The sequence below is a fragment of the Parambassis ranga genome, chromosome 20, assembly GCF_900634625.1.
Source record: "Parambassis ranga chromosome 20, fParRan2.1, whole genome shotgun sequence".
NCBI classification, from domain to species: Eukaryota; Metazoa; Chordata; class Actinopteri; family Ambassidae; genus Parambassis; species Parambassis ranga.
The window spans coordinates 18985002-18997954 of record NC_041040.1 but is presented as its reverse complement, the minus strand read 5'-3'; the positions used below and the strand labels follow the sequence as shown (position 1 = coordinate 18997954).

Genomic DNA, 12953 nt, shown 5'->3' with positions numbered 1-12953 from the left:
AAAAGTTCTGCCCGGGCCATTTGTCGAAGAGAGTGCTGCACAACGGGCAGTCCGAGAGAAAAATGACGTCATTTTGTGAGCGTAACGTCGGCAGGCAACCCACCAACCAACCAACCAACCAACCAACCAAACAAACAAACAAACAAACAAACACACAAACACACAAACAAAAAAACTTTATATATAATTTCCTCCTTCAAGTTTACAGGATGGTTTTTTTATACAAGTCATTTGTTGCATACTGGCACTCTATGTCTCTATATTGTACACTAGACATACAGACATCTATTTGAAGAATTAATTAAGTCATTATGTAAAAGTTTGCATACAAAAACTCCTGCACAGTGTTAGGTTCAAACCCCAAACATTTGTATTACACAACCTGTACAAAAGAGACACAGAGAGTTAGATATCTTTTTACTTGCAAGGAGAGTGACCCCAGAGACTGCTCAGTTACAATCTCCAAACTCACTCTGAAACAGTCTCTGGCTCGCCTGCCTTTTATTGAATGTAGGAGTGCCCTATTTTTACAACATTGTTACTAAGGGGAAAAGGGAAACATCTTGTTCAGTATTTAAATCACTCTTTTCATATCTTCACTGACACCCTTCTCGAAACCGTGGTGTGCTTCCTTCTCGTTTCTTGGTGAAGTTGCTCCACTGCCCCCGCCGTGACTTGTCTACCAGCTATTTACATGCAAGCTGGCTACAGAAGATAATGCATGATACAACACGTCTACAGAAAATAAGGAACACTTTTATAAGAATAAATGTATAATACTTAAACAAGTAATAAGTAATAAAATAACTCCAACATTTCCCTCCTGTTTATACATTTATTCTATCAATTTATCCTTAGCATAACCACTTCTTTTGATTTTCAGTTATGTAGTCATTTAGACAGTTTAAATGGTACACTCAGAGGTCAGTTGTAATCTTCTGGGTAAGGGAACAGATCTGGGAGCTGTTCCTCTGGATCGTCGTCGTCATCCACATCTGCTTCGGCCTCTTATGTGTCATCAGCTGTGTTGTTATTTGCAGGGATTAATGCATACATTTGATCAACTTTAGCTTGAACAGGTCCAATTGCTGTTGTGATAATTCTGGCGCACAATACTCTAATACATGGAATACAACAACATCCACATAAGGTGAGAATGGCTGCAAAAACAGCAATGGATAACAGTACTGACGTCATTAACGTTTTATATTTGCCAAATACATCACCAAATCTGTCCCACACGGTGGTGTCGACTCCAGAATGGTCCTTCATCTTTTGGTTCAGGGTACGCAATCCCTCCACTGCTTTTGTGAGGCTGCCATCAGCTGCTGTGTTGTTAGGAATAAAAGTACAACACTGTTCCCCGAAAATGGTGCAGACACCACCTTCTTTTGCAAGAAGCATGTCTACAGCAATTCTGTTCTGGAAGGCCATAAGGGAGGTAGCCGACAATTGCTCATGGACAGCGGTGAGTGCTGCTTCAGTTTGATTTCCTAATCTCTGCACGTTATAGTGGATGTAGTTGATTCTGTCTACGTTTTTATTAATAGTACACCACCAACACAATAGAGACTCAAATCCTGCAGCAACCTGATCAGCTAGTTTGTATTCATCTGGAACTCCTCTGGGAACTCCTATAGCATCAATATAGGTCGGATCAGCACTGATGCTTGCACTTCTTTTCTTCCTGTACCAAGCATCATTCATCATTATGACAGTAAGTATAGTTGTGTGAACCAGCTAGAAGCTATAGTGGTAGTATTGCAAGGGTTATCCGTAGCTATATCATAAGCAGATGAGCTCTTTTTGACACTCTACTATTTAAGGAGTCTTCATACCATAATAGTAGAAAAACCAAGACCACACACAATCTTATGACGTCGTCCAAACTCCATATTGCCTGTAGGACTCTCCTATACACCCCACCAGACTTAGAGTACAATCTTCACCAGGGTTGAGACAGTTAAGATCTGTTATCAATAACTCCCTTTGTAACTGGCCTTTTAGTCTATGGGTGCCTATTGAGGTCCTCTAGCCTACTCAGGGAAGTAACTATCCTATGACGTCACAGAGGGTTGATAATTTAGAACTTTCTTACAATGTGAGAGATGAATCCAGGTTGATCTTTCCGCTATTTTGAGCGCGGTGCCTGTGGTTAGCAGTACTTGGAATGGACCTTCCCACTTAGGTGAATGCCAATGTCTGCATTTGATGCTTCTAACTAGGACCCAATCACCTAGCGTGACGAGGTGTTCCTGTGAAGAGACAGATGATGAGTTTTCAGTTTCTTTGTTTGCTTCCTTCTGCCTGTGTTCAAACAGCTTCCGCATGTGATCTGCGAGTGTGACTTCCTCTGCTGTCTCCCATGTGTTATCAAAAAGAGGAAGTCTGTAAGGTTTACCATATATGGTCTCATATGGAGTTAAACCTGTTGTGCTAGTAATGTTAGTGTGTAACTTCACTAGGTCTAGACACTGTGTCCATTGTCGTCCTGTCTCATCCATAGTTTTCTTTAATCTGTTTTTAATAGTTCCATTCATTCTTTCCACTAACCCTGCGCTTTGGGGATGGTACGCACAGTGATTTCTGAGGTTAATCTGGAAAGCCTGACCTATTTTAGTGATTACCTGGTTTACGAAATGTGAACCGTTGTCACTATAAATGGTTTCTGGAATACCAAATCTAGGGATGATGTCTTTGCATAAAGCTTTAGCGACGGTTAGGGCGTCAGGTGTTTTAGTGGGAAACAACTCTATCCATTTGGAGAAAGCATCTATGATCACCAAACAGAATTTCTTCCCTTCACTCTGATTTAATTCAATGAAATCCATATGTATGCTTTGGAAAGGATATTGAGGTGTAGGGAATTTTCCTCGTCTTGGCCTGAGGTTTCCCTGTGGATTGTGTCGAGCACAAATTAAACATGCTCTACAAAAATTTTTTGAATAGGAAGTAAACCCATAGGTTGTATATGTCCTGTGTACCAGTCCTACCATCCCTCCTGTTGAGACATGAGTTGATCCATGGCTCAATATAGCCGCCCATTTATATAAGTTTTTTGGTAGGATTGGTTTGTTTTCAGGTCATACATAGATATCATTTGTTTGTTTTGCTCCATTTTTTGTCCATATGGCTTTTTCAGCATCAGGCGATTGTTGCTGCATGTCTTTTAAAGTGTCGTGTGACATTTGGTCTTCTGAGACCACACAGAGTTTCATTTCTTTCAATGCAGCCGCTTTTGCTGTTTGGTCTGCAAAGTCATTTCCTTTAGAGACTGTATCAGTTCCCCGTGTGTGAGTGGGACATTTGCATATTGCAACTTGCTTTTTTGTTAGTGGCTTGGGTGCTTGTAGAATTGCAGCTTTTCTCTCCTCCAGTATTGTTCTCCCCCCTGTACATAACTGGTGTCCTAAATATTTTACTTTTTCCTGACAGAACTGTAGTTTGCTTTTGTTTACTTTATGGCCCTCTTGTGCCAAATGTTTTAACAATGCAATCGTGTCCGTTTTACAGCCTGCCTCTGTTTCTGACGCCACAAGAATGTCATCTACATAAGTAAGCAATTGACTCTTACTTGGAGGTTCAAAAGTGGAAAGACTAGAAGCAATTACTTGTGAATAAATAGTTGGACTTTCACAATAACCTTGAGGCAACCTGGTGTATGTGTATCTTTTTCCTTTGAAAGTAAATGCAAACCAGAATTGGCTATCTTTATGCACTGGTACCGAAAAGAATGCATTGCTTATGTCTTATCACAGTAAAATATTTAGCTTTTGGATTCAGTGAATTTAATAGTGTATGTGGGTCTGCTACGCATGGAGACCTCTGAATTACTGCATTATTCACTGCTATCAAATCCTGAACCATCCTCCACCCTGTAGATGGAGGCGCCTTTTTCACTGGAAAAATAGGCGTGTTCACTGGGGAGTCTGCGCATTCTATCAATACACCTGCTTTCTTTAAATCCTCAATTACCGGTTCTATTCCTTCCATTGCATCAGGCTTTAAAGGATACTGTTTTATTCTAGGACGATGTTCTGTTTTGGGCCTGATTATTACCGGTTGTGCTCGTTTCACTAGTCCTACATCCGTGGGTCCTTGTGACCATAGTTCAGAGGGAACTTGTTTCAATAAATTCTCCTGTTTTGCTTTCCTCTCACCTTAGTCATCTCAAATCCGTGTTTATCCATTTTATCTTTTTTATCTTTACACTCTGTTTTTATTTTTACCTGCAAAGCTTTTAATTCTGTGGTTTGTAATTTGCCTGAAAATCCATATTTTTCTACCCATATTTGTAATGGTTTTAACGCTTCTGGTTTCGTAATTTCGAATATTTTCCAATCTTTATTTTGCATTCCTTCAAGAAATTTGCTTTGTTCTTTACCCATGTTTAAATGTGTTTTAGATCCAGTGGGTGTCAATACCTGGTGTATTCTAACACTGGATTTTTGTCAACGAGTTTGGTGAAAACAGTCTGTTGTGGTAAAACTCACTTCAACCTTATTCAGGTGGAGTTTTCTTGCCTACATGCATCCACAAGGACTCACCAAATTTACTCTCGTTGTATTATATGAAACTCAATTTCCAAGTGGAAACAGAATTTCCATTCACACTCTCATTCACACTTTCATTCACACCTTTTTGTTCGAACGTGCACTTCACTTTTTACTTTTAATTTTAACACAGTTGCCAAACAGGTTCCGCTGACCTACGTAGAATTTAACTAGTCGTTTTAAACTAGGGGAGTCTACCCTCCTGCGGACTTTTTTACTTGACCTGATAGAGTCTAGAATTGTCAGGGTTTTATTCACTTTTTCAACACACAGAGGATCTCACTATCCTCTTGTCACTTCTTCAACACACAGAGGATCTCACTATCCTCTTGTCTTTTTACTTTTAATTTTATCTTTTACTGCGCGCGTCTTTCACACATTCCCCCTTTTTAAGGAAATCTATACTCACACTCGTCTGTGTCTCCTGGACTTTCCGTCAACCATCGGACCCCAACCCGTAAGGGAGAGACCAGTCCCGGAAAGGGTCTTTATGCAGTGGCCACTGACTTTTCCTGGTGTCTCCCTCACGCGCTGGAATCGTCAGGTATCTTGGAATCCGGCTCGAAGGACCAATTAATGTTAGGTTCAAACCCCAAACATTTGTATTACACAACCTGTACAAAAGAGACACAGAGAGTTAGATATCTTTTTACTTGCAAGGAGAGTGACCCCAGAGACTGCTCAGTTACAATCTCCAAACTCACTCTGAAACAGTCTCTGGCTCGCCTGCCTTTTATTGAATGTAGGAGTGCCCTATTTTTACAACATTGTTACTAAGGGGAAAAGGGAAACATCTTGTTCAGTATTTAAATCACTCTTTTCATATCTTCACTGACACCCTTCTCGAAACCGTGGTGTGCTTCCTTCTCGTTTCTTGGTGAAGTTGCTCCACTGCCCCCGCCGTGACTTGTCTACCAGCTATTTACATGCAAGCTGGCTACAGAAGATAATGCATGATACGACACGTCTACAGAAAATAAGGAACACTTTTATAAGAATAAATGTATAATACTTAAACAAGTAATAAGTAATAAAATAACTCCAACAACAGTCACATAACCACCAAATGTATTGAATCCACATGGCAACAAATTGAAATCTATGTGAGAATGCTGAGATGTACATCACTGTGGCATTGAGTGCTACATAGAATTTCGCGTCTCTATCTTCGGCCTCAGACGGGCCAGGCTCTCTCTATCGATGCAGTGCATTGTTGGGATTATTCTGACTAAAGATGTTGTTTGCAGACACATAGGAGAACAAATCTAACAGAAAGTGAGCTTTATTAAAGCCACAAAAATCCAAATAAAATGTAATAAACCAAGTACAAACTAAAGAATATAAAAAAAAGCAAATGGAAAGAAGACATCACCGGTAGTAAAACAGACAACCTGACATAGAAAAACGGGATCACAAGACTTAAATACACAAAGTTAACAAGACACAGGTGAGGATAATCGAGGCAGGGCAGGTAATCAACAATGCAGGAAACACAGGAGCAAGTAGAACACACAAGGAAACTAAATTATGAAAGTAATACAGAAAACAGGGCAAAACCAAGCGGCAACCTCCGGGCTCAGACTTGAAGCCCATGCAGAAGTGTCAGAACTTGAAGCTGGGGGCTGGCTCCAGAAGCGAGTCATTTCCCATAGACTCCCATGTTAAAATGGCCGACTTCACAGCAGAAATAAACAGCCTGGTACAAAAAAACATTCTGGTCTCAAAAGATAGGTTCTCTTCTAGTGTCAATTGTACTGGGGGAGAACTTTTTTACAACTCACTTGTTTTAATTATGTTAAGTTTTAAAATTACGCATAATTTTGGGCGTTGCCACTTTGAGTGACGCGTGGTTGCTGTATCACAGCGTGAGTTTCCTGCTTCCGCTATCGCCCGACCTCCTCAACACCGCTCATGCTCCCCTTTTTTGTCCGTATTTGGAGTTTTGGCGGATTGTGATGCTGCCAACATGGCGGCGGTCGGAGCATCCTGGAGCCTCCCACCGAGCCTCAGAAACAAACTGGTTACATTAGTGCATTACCAAATGCACTAAAATAACCAGATAAAACCAGAGATGCAAATAAAAACATAACCAACTGAACCAGTGGTGAGGACGACATATACATATTTCTGAAATATGCTTCCTCATTGTTGCACTATTCTTAGAAATAATTCTGACCAGATTTCACTAATTCAAATGGTTCAAAGCATTAAATGCCAATTTTAAATCAGGCTTTGGCTCATAACTTTAGGTAATGGGATGAGCAAGGCCTGTCAGGATCCGTCTTCGAGCCAGGTCTAATTTTGAAAGTCTGTTCATTTCCTGTTTCTGTTTTGGTAACCACTGACACTTCTCTGTGTTTTGTCTTCCTCTCCCTCGTGTGTTCCCTCCTCCCGCTGATTACCTGCCTCCTCCCTAATGTGTCTCACCTGCATCTCATTGTCTTCCCTGCTGCCTGTGTATTTAGTCTTGTCTCTCCCAGCACTCCCTGCCAGATTGTCTTGTTTCCTCTGCAAGAGGTCACGTTCACTTCAGCCTTGGTATCAACCTGTTCTCGCCTTGTGCCTACCTGTGTAGCCTAGCCTGGTAGTACCTGTGGGTTTTCTCCCAGTGATTTTTTGTTCCTCAAGTTTCCCCTGGTGTTCTTAGTTCATGCTTTGCTATTCTTGGGATACTTGACATGGAGCTAATAAATTGGTTGCTCAGTGCATTGGACAACATTTTCTCACAAAGGTACACATCACCGGGAGAACCCCTCTGCCCTGAAGGGACTTTTGCTGGCAGATATGTCCGTGATTCCTGGGAAACCTGGCGTCTGGTATGTCTCCAGCCACTGACCCTGGAAGATGTGGAGGATCTATTCATTTATTGGACATTGGTAGTAGGCATACTTCTGAATTACGTGGGGAGCTGTCCTGCTGTACCGAAAAATAGGAAAAGCTGCTGCTGGCAAATTGGCACTACCGCTAAGCTTGGACACAAAACACGACCCTGGGCTCGTGGAACCTCGGATCTCGGAATTCCATCAGAAGATGGACTGGATTGAGGGGCTGATCTCAGCCTGCTCCGGAGAGGGCTGCAAGCAGGTAGACAACATCGGAAGACAGTCCGACCACTTGAGGATCTCAATGGAAGGAATATCTGTCAGGCTGGATGAGATGTCGAAGGTTCTCCGTGCACCTGTTAGGGACGAATGAGCACTGAGGCCAGACTGACTGATTGATTACTGATCTGGGCAAATTAATCACTGATCGAAATTGTTGTATGATTTTCTTGGCTGTTTTTTTCCATCTGCCCCCCCCCCTCCCTCTCCTGGCCCTGAAGAATAGCACAGCAGCTGTGCTCCTATCTGACTCCTGTGCAACTTCCTATCTCCCTTCAAGGACAACTGATGTACTGTCCGCCGGTCTCAGTCTCACTATCGCATACACTCCCATGGAACTGACGCACATACACTCCCCTCCCTAACCCTGCCCTGACCTAAAACGGCTGCCTCCGTATCTGTTGTTTTCTTCCCTCATCCTTGGTGTCCATGAAAAAATTCCATCACGTTACCACGTGTACTGTAATCAAATGTTAATGTCATTATGTTTGTGCTGATTTTTGTATGTATCGCAAATGCAACTGCAATCTAACTTTCGGGGAGCGCATGTGGCGGCACAGATATCTGCTGCGGCTTGGAGGCATACTCCTAACGTAATTTCGCTGTGTACCAGTATGTTTGTACTTGTAAATATGACAAATAAACTCTATTCTAATCTATTCTATTCTATTCTATTCTATTCTATTATTTCTGCCTGCGGAGTTTCCCAGTGATTTTGTGTTTTGCCTCTCAATGGTGCGTGAATGCTGCCTAGCTCTTACATATTTTTGTGTCACCCTCTAGCTGCTGGCTCCGTAACAACATTGCCTTCTACGTCGGTGTAGTGGCCTACTTCCTTCTGATCTTTGTTCTGTGCCTGCTGGTCTTCATTGACGTCATGGTTCAGCTGGCCCGCATCAAAAAGCAGAATCCGCAGAACCAGTCACCCAACCGGGGTTTGATGACTGACCTGCGCAGCATCACCGGCCTCGTCATCCTGCTTGGCCTCACCTGGGGTTTTGCTCTGTTCGCCTGGGGTCCGCTTTATTTACCCTTTGTTTACCTTTTCTCCATATTCAACTCTCTGCAAGGTGATGCACCCACAGACAAGAGTTTATCCACACTGCACAGTCAATCATAAGCTGCGTTCTTACAGTTTGTTTCATCCTGCGTAGGTTTCTTTGTCTTTGTTTTCCACTGTGCTGTGAAGGAGAACGTCCGTCGGCAGTGGAGGACCTATCTTTGTTGTGGAAAACTGCGACTGGCTGAAAACTCAGGTGGGTGAGCTGAATGTGTGGTAATTATGCATTGGCACCACAGGCTTTTTGCCCGATTTTACCCATAATTCCCTGTCGGGCAAAGCCTGCACCAGCCTACACTAATTGGGGACAGTCGTCATGTGTTGTCTGCACTAAAATCAGACCCGACCCGACCTCAGTCGCAGTCAATCAAACAATTTTTTGAGCCAAGTCTGGACGCAGTCCTGTAATGTGAACTGATTACAGACCCAACTGTAAACATGTGTTGTCAACAGCCAATGAACAGAGAGCATGGGACAAAAGGAGGTGTCATAATGTAATGACAGCATGAGAAGACAACAGGAAGTAGCGGGAATATCAAAACAATACTCGACTCCTCCACTACTTGATCCAAACCTGCCACCAACTGGCCATTGCAAGAGTTTGCTTTAGTTGACTTTGGTTGGTTTGACAATTCCTCTAGTCTGTGATCCCTTATCAGGACCAGTTCTTAAGTGTGTGACCTCCATCATCGTCATTAAAAAATTTGTCAGTTAGTGTGTCCTTTTAGTCTTTTGGGTTGGGTAGGAGATGTTGAAAGTGACATAACAAGGCTAGATAACTGGTATTCCTGTTTGCTAAAGGTCATATAGTAAGAAATTCAGCCATCACTACATTTCATTCTTTGACTACCTGTCCATTACATGTGCTGCTTCTTCTCATAGCAGACTGAGGACATGCTTGACTTGCTGGTTACCATCATAGACAGTATATAAAGATAGATGACATATCAGCTCCCTGAAAATGACACAAAATCTTCTGAATTATCACCGGTGGCCGGCTGCAGTATAGCTCTTAAACCTCCATGTTAGTGGACAGAGGTGGAACCCTGTTATACGGTCTATGGTTACCATGGTAACTTAAACAACGCTTGAGAACTTTGTAATTGTGATGATCAACACACCCACACACAGACTAGTTAGTTTGATTGCACCCTGAAGAGTATTTGTATAGGGATCTGTTGCTCATGATGGTTTTGAGCACAATTTAAAGAAAAAGCTTTGCCCTAAAGGGGGCCAAGGAACTCAAGAAGACCTGCCATGCTATGAAAGACCAACTCATTAAGCTTGGTTTTACATATTCCACAGAATGGAGCCGCACAGCTACCCAGAACAACAGAAATCTTTCAGTCGCCACGGCAACCACCTCAGCTCTTCACTATATGTCTCGAAGCTCCTCAGTCATCAGCGACGGCGCCAACAGCAGTGGTAAGTGTTCAAATGTATTACTATGAATACAGTCAGATCATCTATGATGTATTCATCACATGCCCCCCCCCCCAGCCTCCTCAGGCTCTGTGTTTGCAGACAGTGGAATATCAGACGGCTCCAACAGTGACGTCGTCCTCAACGAGATCCACAGAAGAAATATGCTACAGCAGAGCGAGCCCTGTTGATGACTGTGACTTAATTACAGTGATTATCCACTGAGATCAGTGATCTCCTGCTGATGCAGTACACTGATCAGGATGACGCAACCACAAGAGTAGATGAAGGTTTTAAAGGTGTAATGAAGGACATGAGAGAGACATGAGACTGAAGAATGACATATCATTTCCACACTCGCTGATGAACTGAAATATCTTTACTGTTACAGAGTGTTTTAAAGCTACACACTAGAAAACTGCATCTTATTAGTACTGTAGCTTAGAACAGATCCAGCCAACATATTTGCTGTTTTTGTTTATTTTCAAACATTAATAGAAAAAGATCTTTTTCTATTAATAACCAAAGCATCGCTTTGGTTACCTTGAGCTACCTTCGGTCAAGGCAACACATATTCAGTTTTTAGGACTCATTCCTGTAGTCCTGTGTTTTCAGAAAAAATGGTAGTCAATGGTGACTTCATTTTTCAAAAAAAGGGAAAGGGGGGGCAGGCTTTTTGTTGTCAGAATTCTGAGACTAATGTCAAAATTAAAAAAAAAAAGAGTAACAAATCTGGGAGCAGTGAGAGGAAAAAGTCAATTTTCTGACACAAAAGAATTGAAATTCTGGGAGGAAAAAGGCAAACATCTGAGGAAAAAAAATCAACAATTGTGAGAGGGTGAAGTCAGAATTCTAAGCAAAAAAAGTTACAATTCTGAGATTCAAGTTAAAAATCTGAGAGGAAAAAACAAAACTTTAAAGTCAAGTCTGGAATGCCTTTTCATATTCCTTTCAGAAAAAAAAAATCTGTTTTATCTATCCACAACACCATCAAGACTTGCATCCTACAGAACTTATACAACAACACATTGAGGGCATGATCCTTGGTCTACTGGGTGAAAGTCCAGAACAAAGTTATAAACAAAATGGTCCTTTAATTCACTATCAAATCAAAAACTGCATCTAACAAAAACAACAATCGTCTCTTACCATTGACATGAATGTGTAGTTTTCATGGAGGTCCAACTGAAAGGAGCAGGCCATCACCTCCTAACCGAGGCCAAATGTGCACATGCCAAAGTCACATACTCCATCACACCTGATACAGAATACATTATTTTTAATATTATAATTTAAAATTTTAATTATAAATTGGTCATATTAGTCCGTGAGAGTATGTGAGGGTACTGAGACTGACTTGATAATGATAATGCTTTATTTAGAACAGTGTTATTGTGTTAGAGTACAATCCTTACTCCAAAACTGGAGTGAGAATTTATTTCCTGTCCTTTTCAGCGGGTACAGATTTGTATTAAAAGTCCTTGTAGAAGAGCCATGAAAGACCAGATAATAAAACTTCAACTCATTGCCTGTCGCTCTAATTTGTGTGTGTGTGTCAGACTTTCAACATGACATCTTTACACCTTTAATCGTCTCGTTGCCTCGTTAACCTTCAGCAGAACGCCTCACGCCCACCCGCTGCAGTCCGCACCCATCAAGGTCGGCAGTTACAGCTATTAAAAGTTTAACATGAGTTCAGGCCTCAGAACAGTTTGACTTCTGATGTGAACCACAGTGCTGAAGTGAATAATGAAGAGGAACAGATGTTACAGTGATGAGAAAGAATCACATGAGCGTCCCAGTGACAACTCGAGTTTTACATGAATGTATTAATTAACACATATAAAACATATTCTGGGACTCAGATCTGATGAAGTCCTGGCAAACTAAAACATTTAAACCATGATTGGTATTTAAGGGTTGCAAAGTGTGCCAAGAAACACATTTAGGTAACCCAGTCAGCATGCAAATGTGCCCATCTTGATTTTTGTGATTTCAAAATACTGTCAAACTCTAATGTTTAGATTGGCCTAGACGAAGTAAAATGTTTAAACAATTTATTTTTCAACTACTGGAAATGAGCATTCATACATGTTTTTGGTTGTAAATCATTTTTATGTTGCCTTCTACTAACAATATATCAAACAATTTTTGATATATTCATTATATATGTATTATTATTATTTTAAAAATATTTAATTAAATGATTATGAAATTTGATTATTCATCTTTTTGTGCGAGAGCCCTATTGAATTTATTTTACATTTTTTAAGCACCTAGATTTAGAATGATTTGCACAATTGTTTTTTGTTTTTGTAAACAAACATTGTAAACATACATTTCCGGGCATAAACAGGTGCTGTTCATATAATTAGAATATCATGAAAAAGTTGATTTATTTCAGTAATTCCATTCAAAAAGTGAAACTTGTATAATGTATACATTCATTCCACACAGACTGCTACACCCGATGGTTGTGTAGCCTACAGAACTAGACTGAGACCATTTAAGGCCTTTGCAGGTGTTCTGAGTTAGTGAACTGATTGAAGTGTGGCTCCAGGTGTCTTCAATATTGAACCTTTTCACAATATTCTCATTTCCTGAGATACTGAATTTGGGGTTTTCATTAGTTGTCAGTTATAACCAACATTAAAAGAAATAAACACTTGAAATATATCAGCCTGTGTGGAATGAATGTATACATTATACAAGTTTCACTTTTTAATGGAATTACTGAAGTAAATCAACTTTTTCATGATATTCTAACTACATGACCAGCACCTGTAGTTGTAGCTCTGTCATGCTAGAGGAAGTAGA

At 40.9% G+C, this 12953-nt stretch overlaps 1 protein-coding gene across 1 annotated transcript in view; it reads left to right on the top strand.

The window, feature by feature from the left end:
* Nucleotides 1-10327, top strand: part of adgrg2a (adhesion G protein-coupled receptor G2a) — a 32413-nt gene extending 22086 nt beyond the window's left edge. Inside the window, exons 26-29 of the mRNA XM_028433553.1 lie at nucleotides 8438-8724; nucleotides 8809-8910; nucleotides 10020-10139; nucleotides 10224-10327. Coding sequence (XP_028289354.1) covers nucleotides 8438-8724; nucleotides 8809-8910; nucleotides 10020-10139; nucleotides 10224-10327 — 613 coding nt within the window. The remainder of the gene's footprint in view (nucleotides 1-8437; nucleotides 8725-8808; nucleotides 8911-10019; nucleotides 10140-10223) is intronic.
* Nucleotides 10328-12953: the final 2626 nt, after the last annotated feature.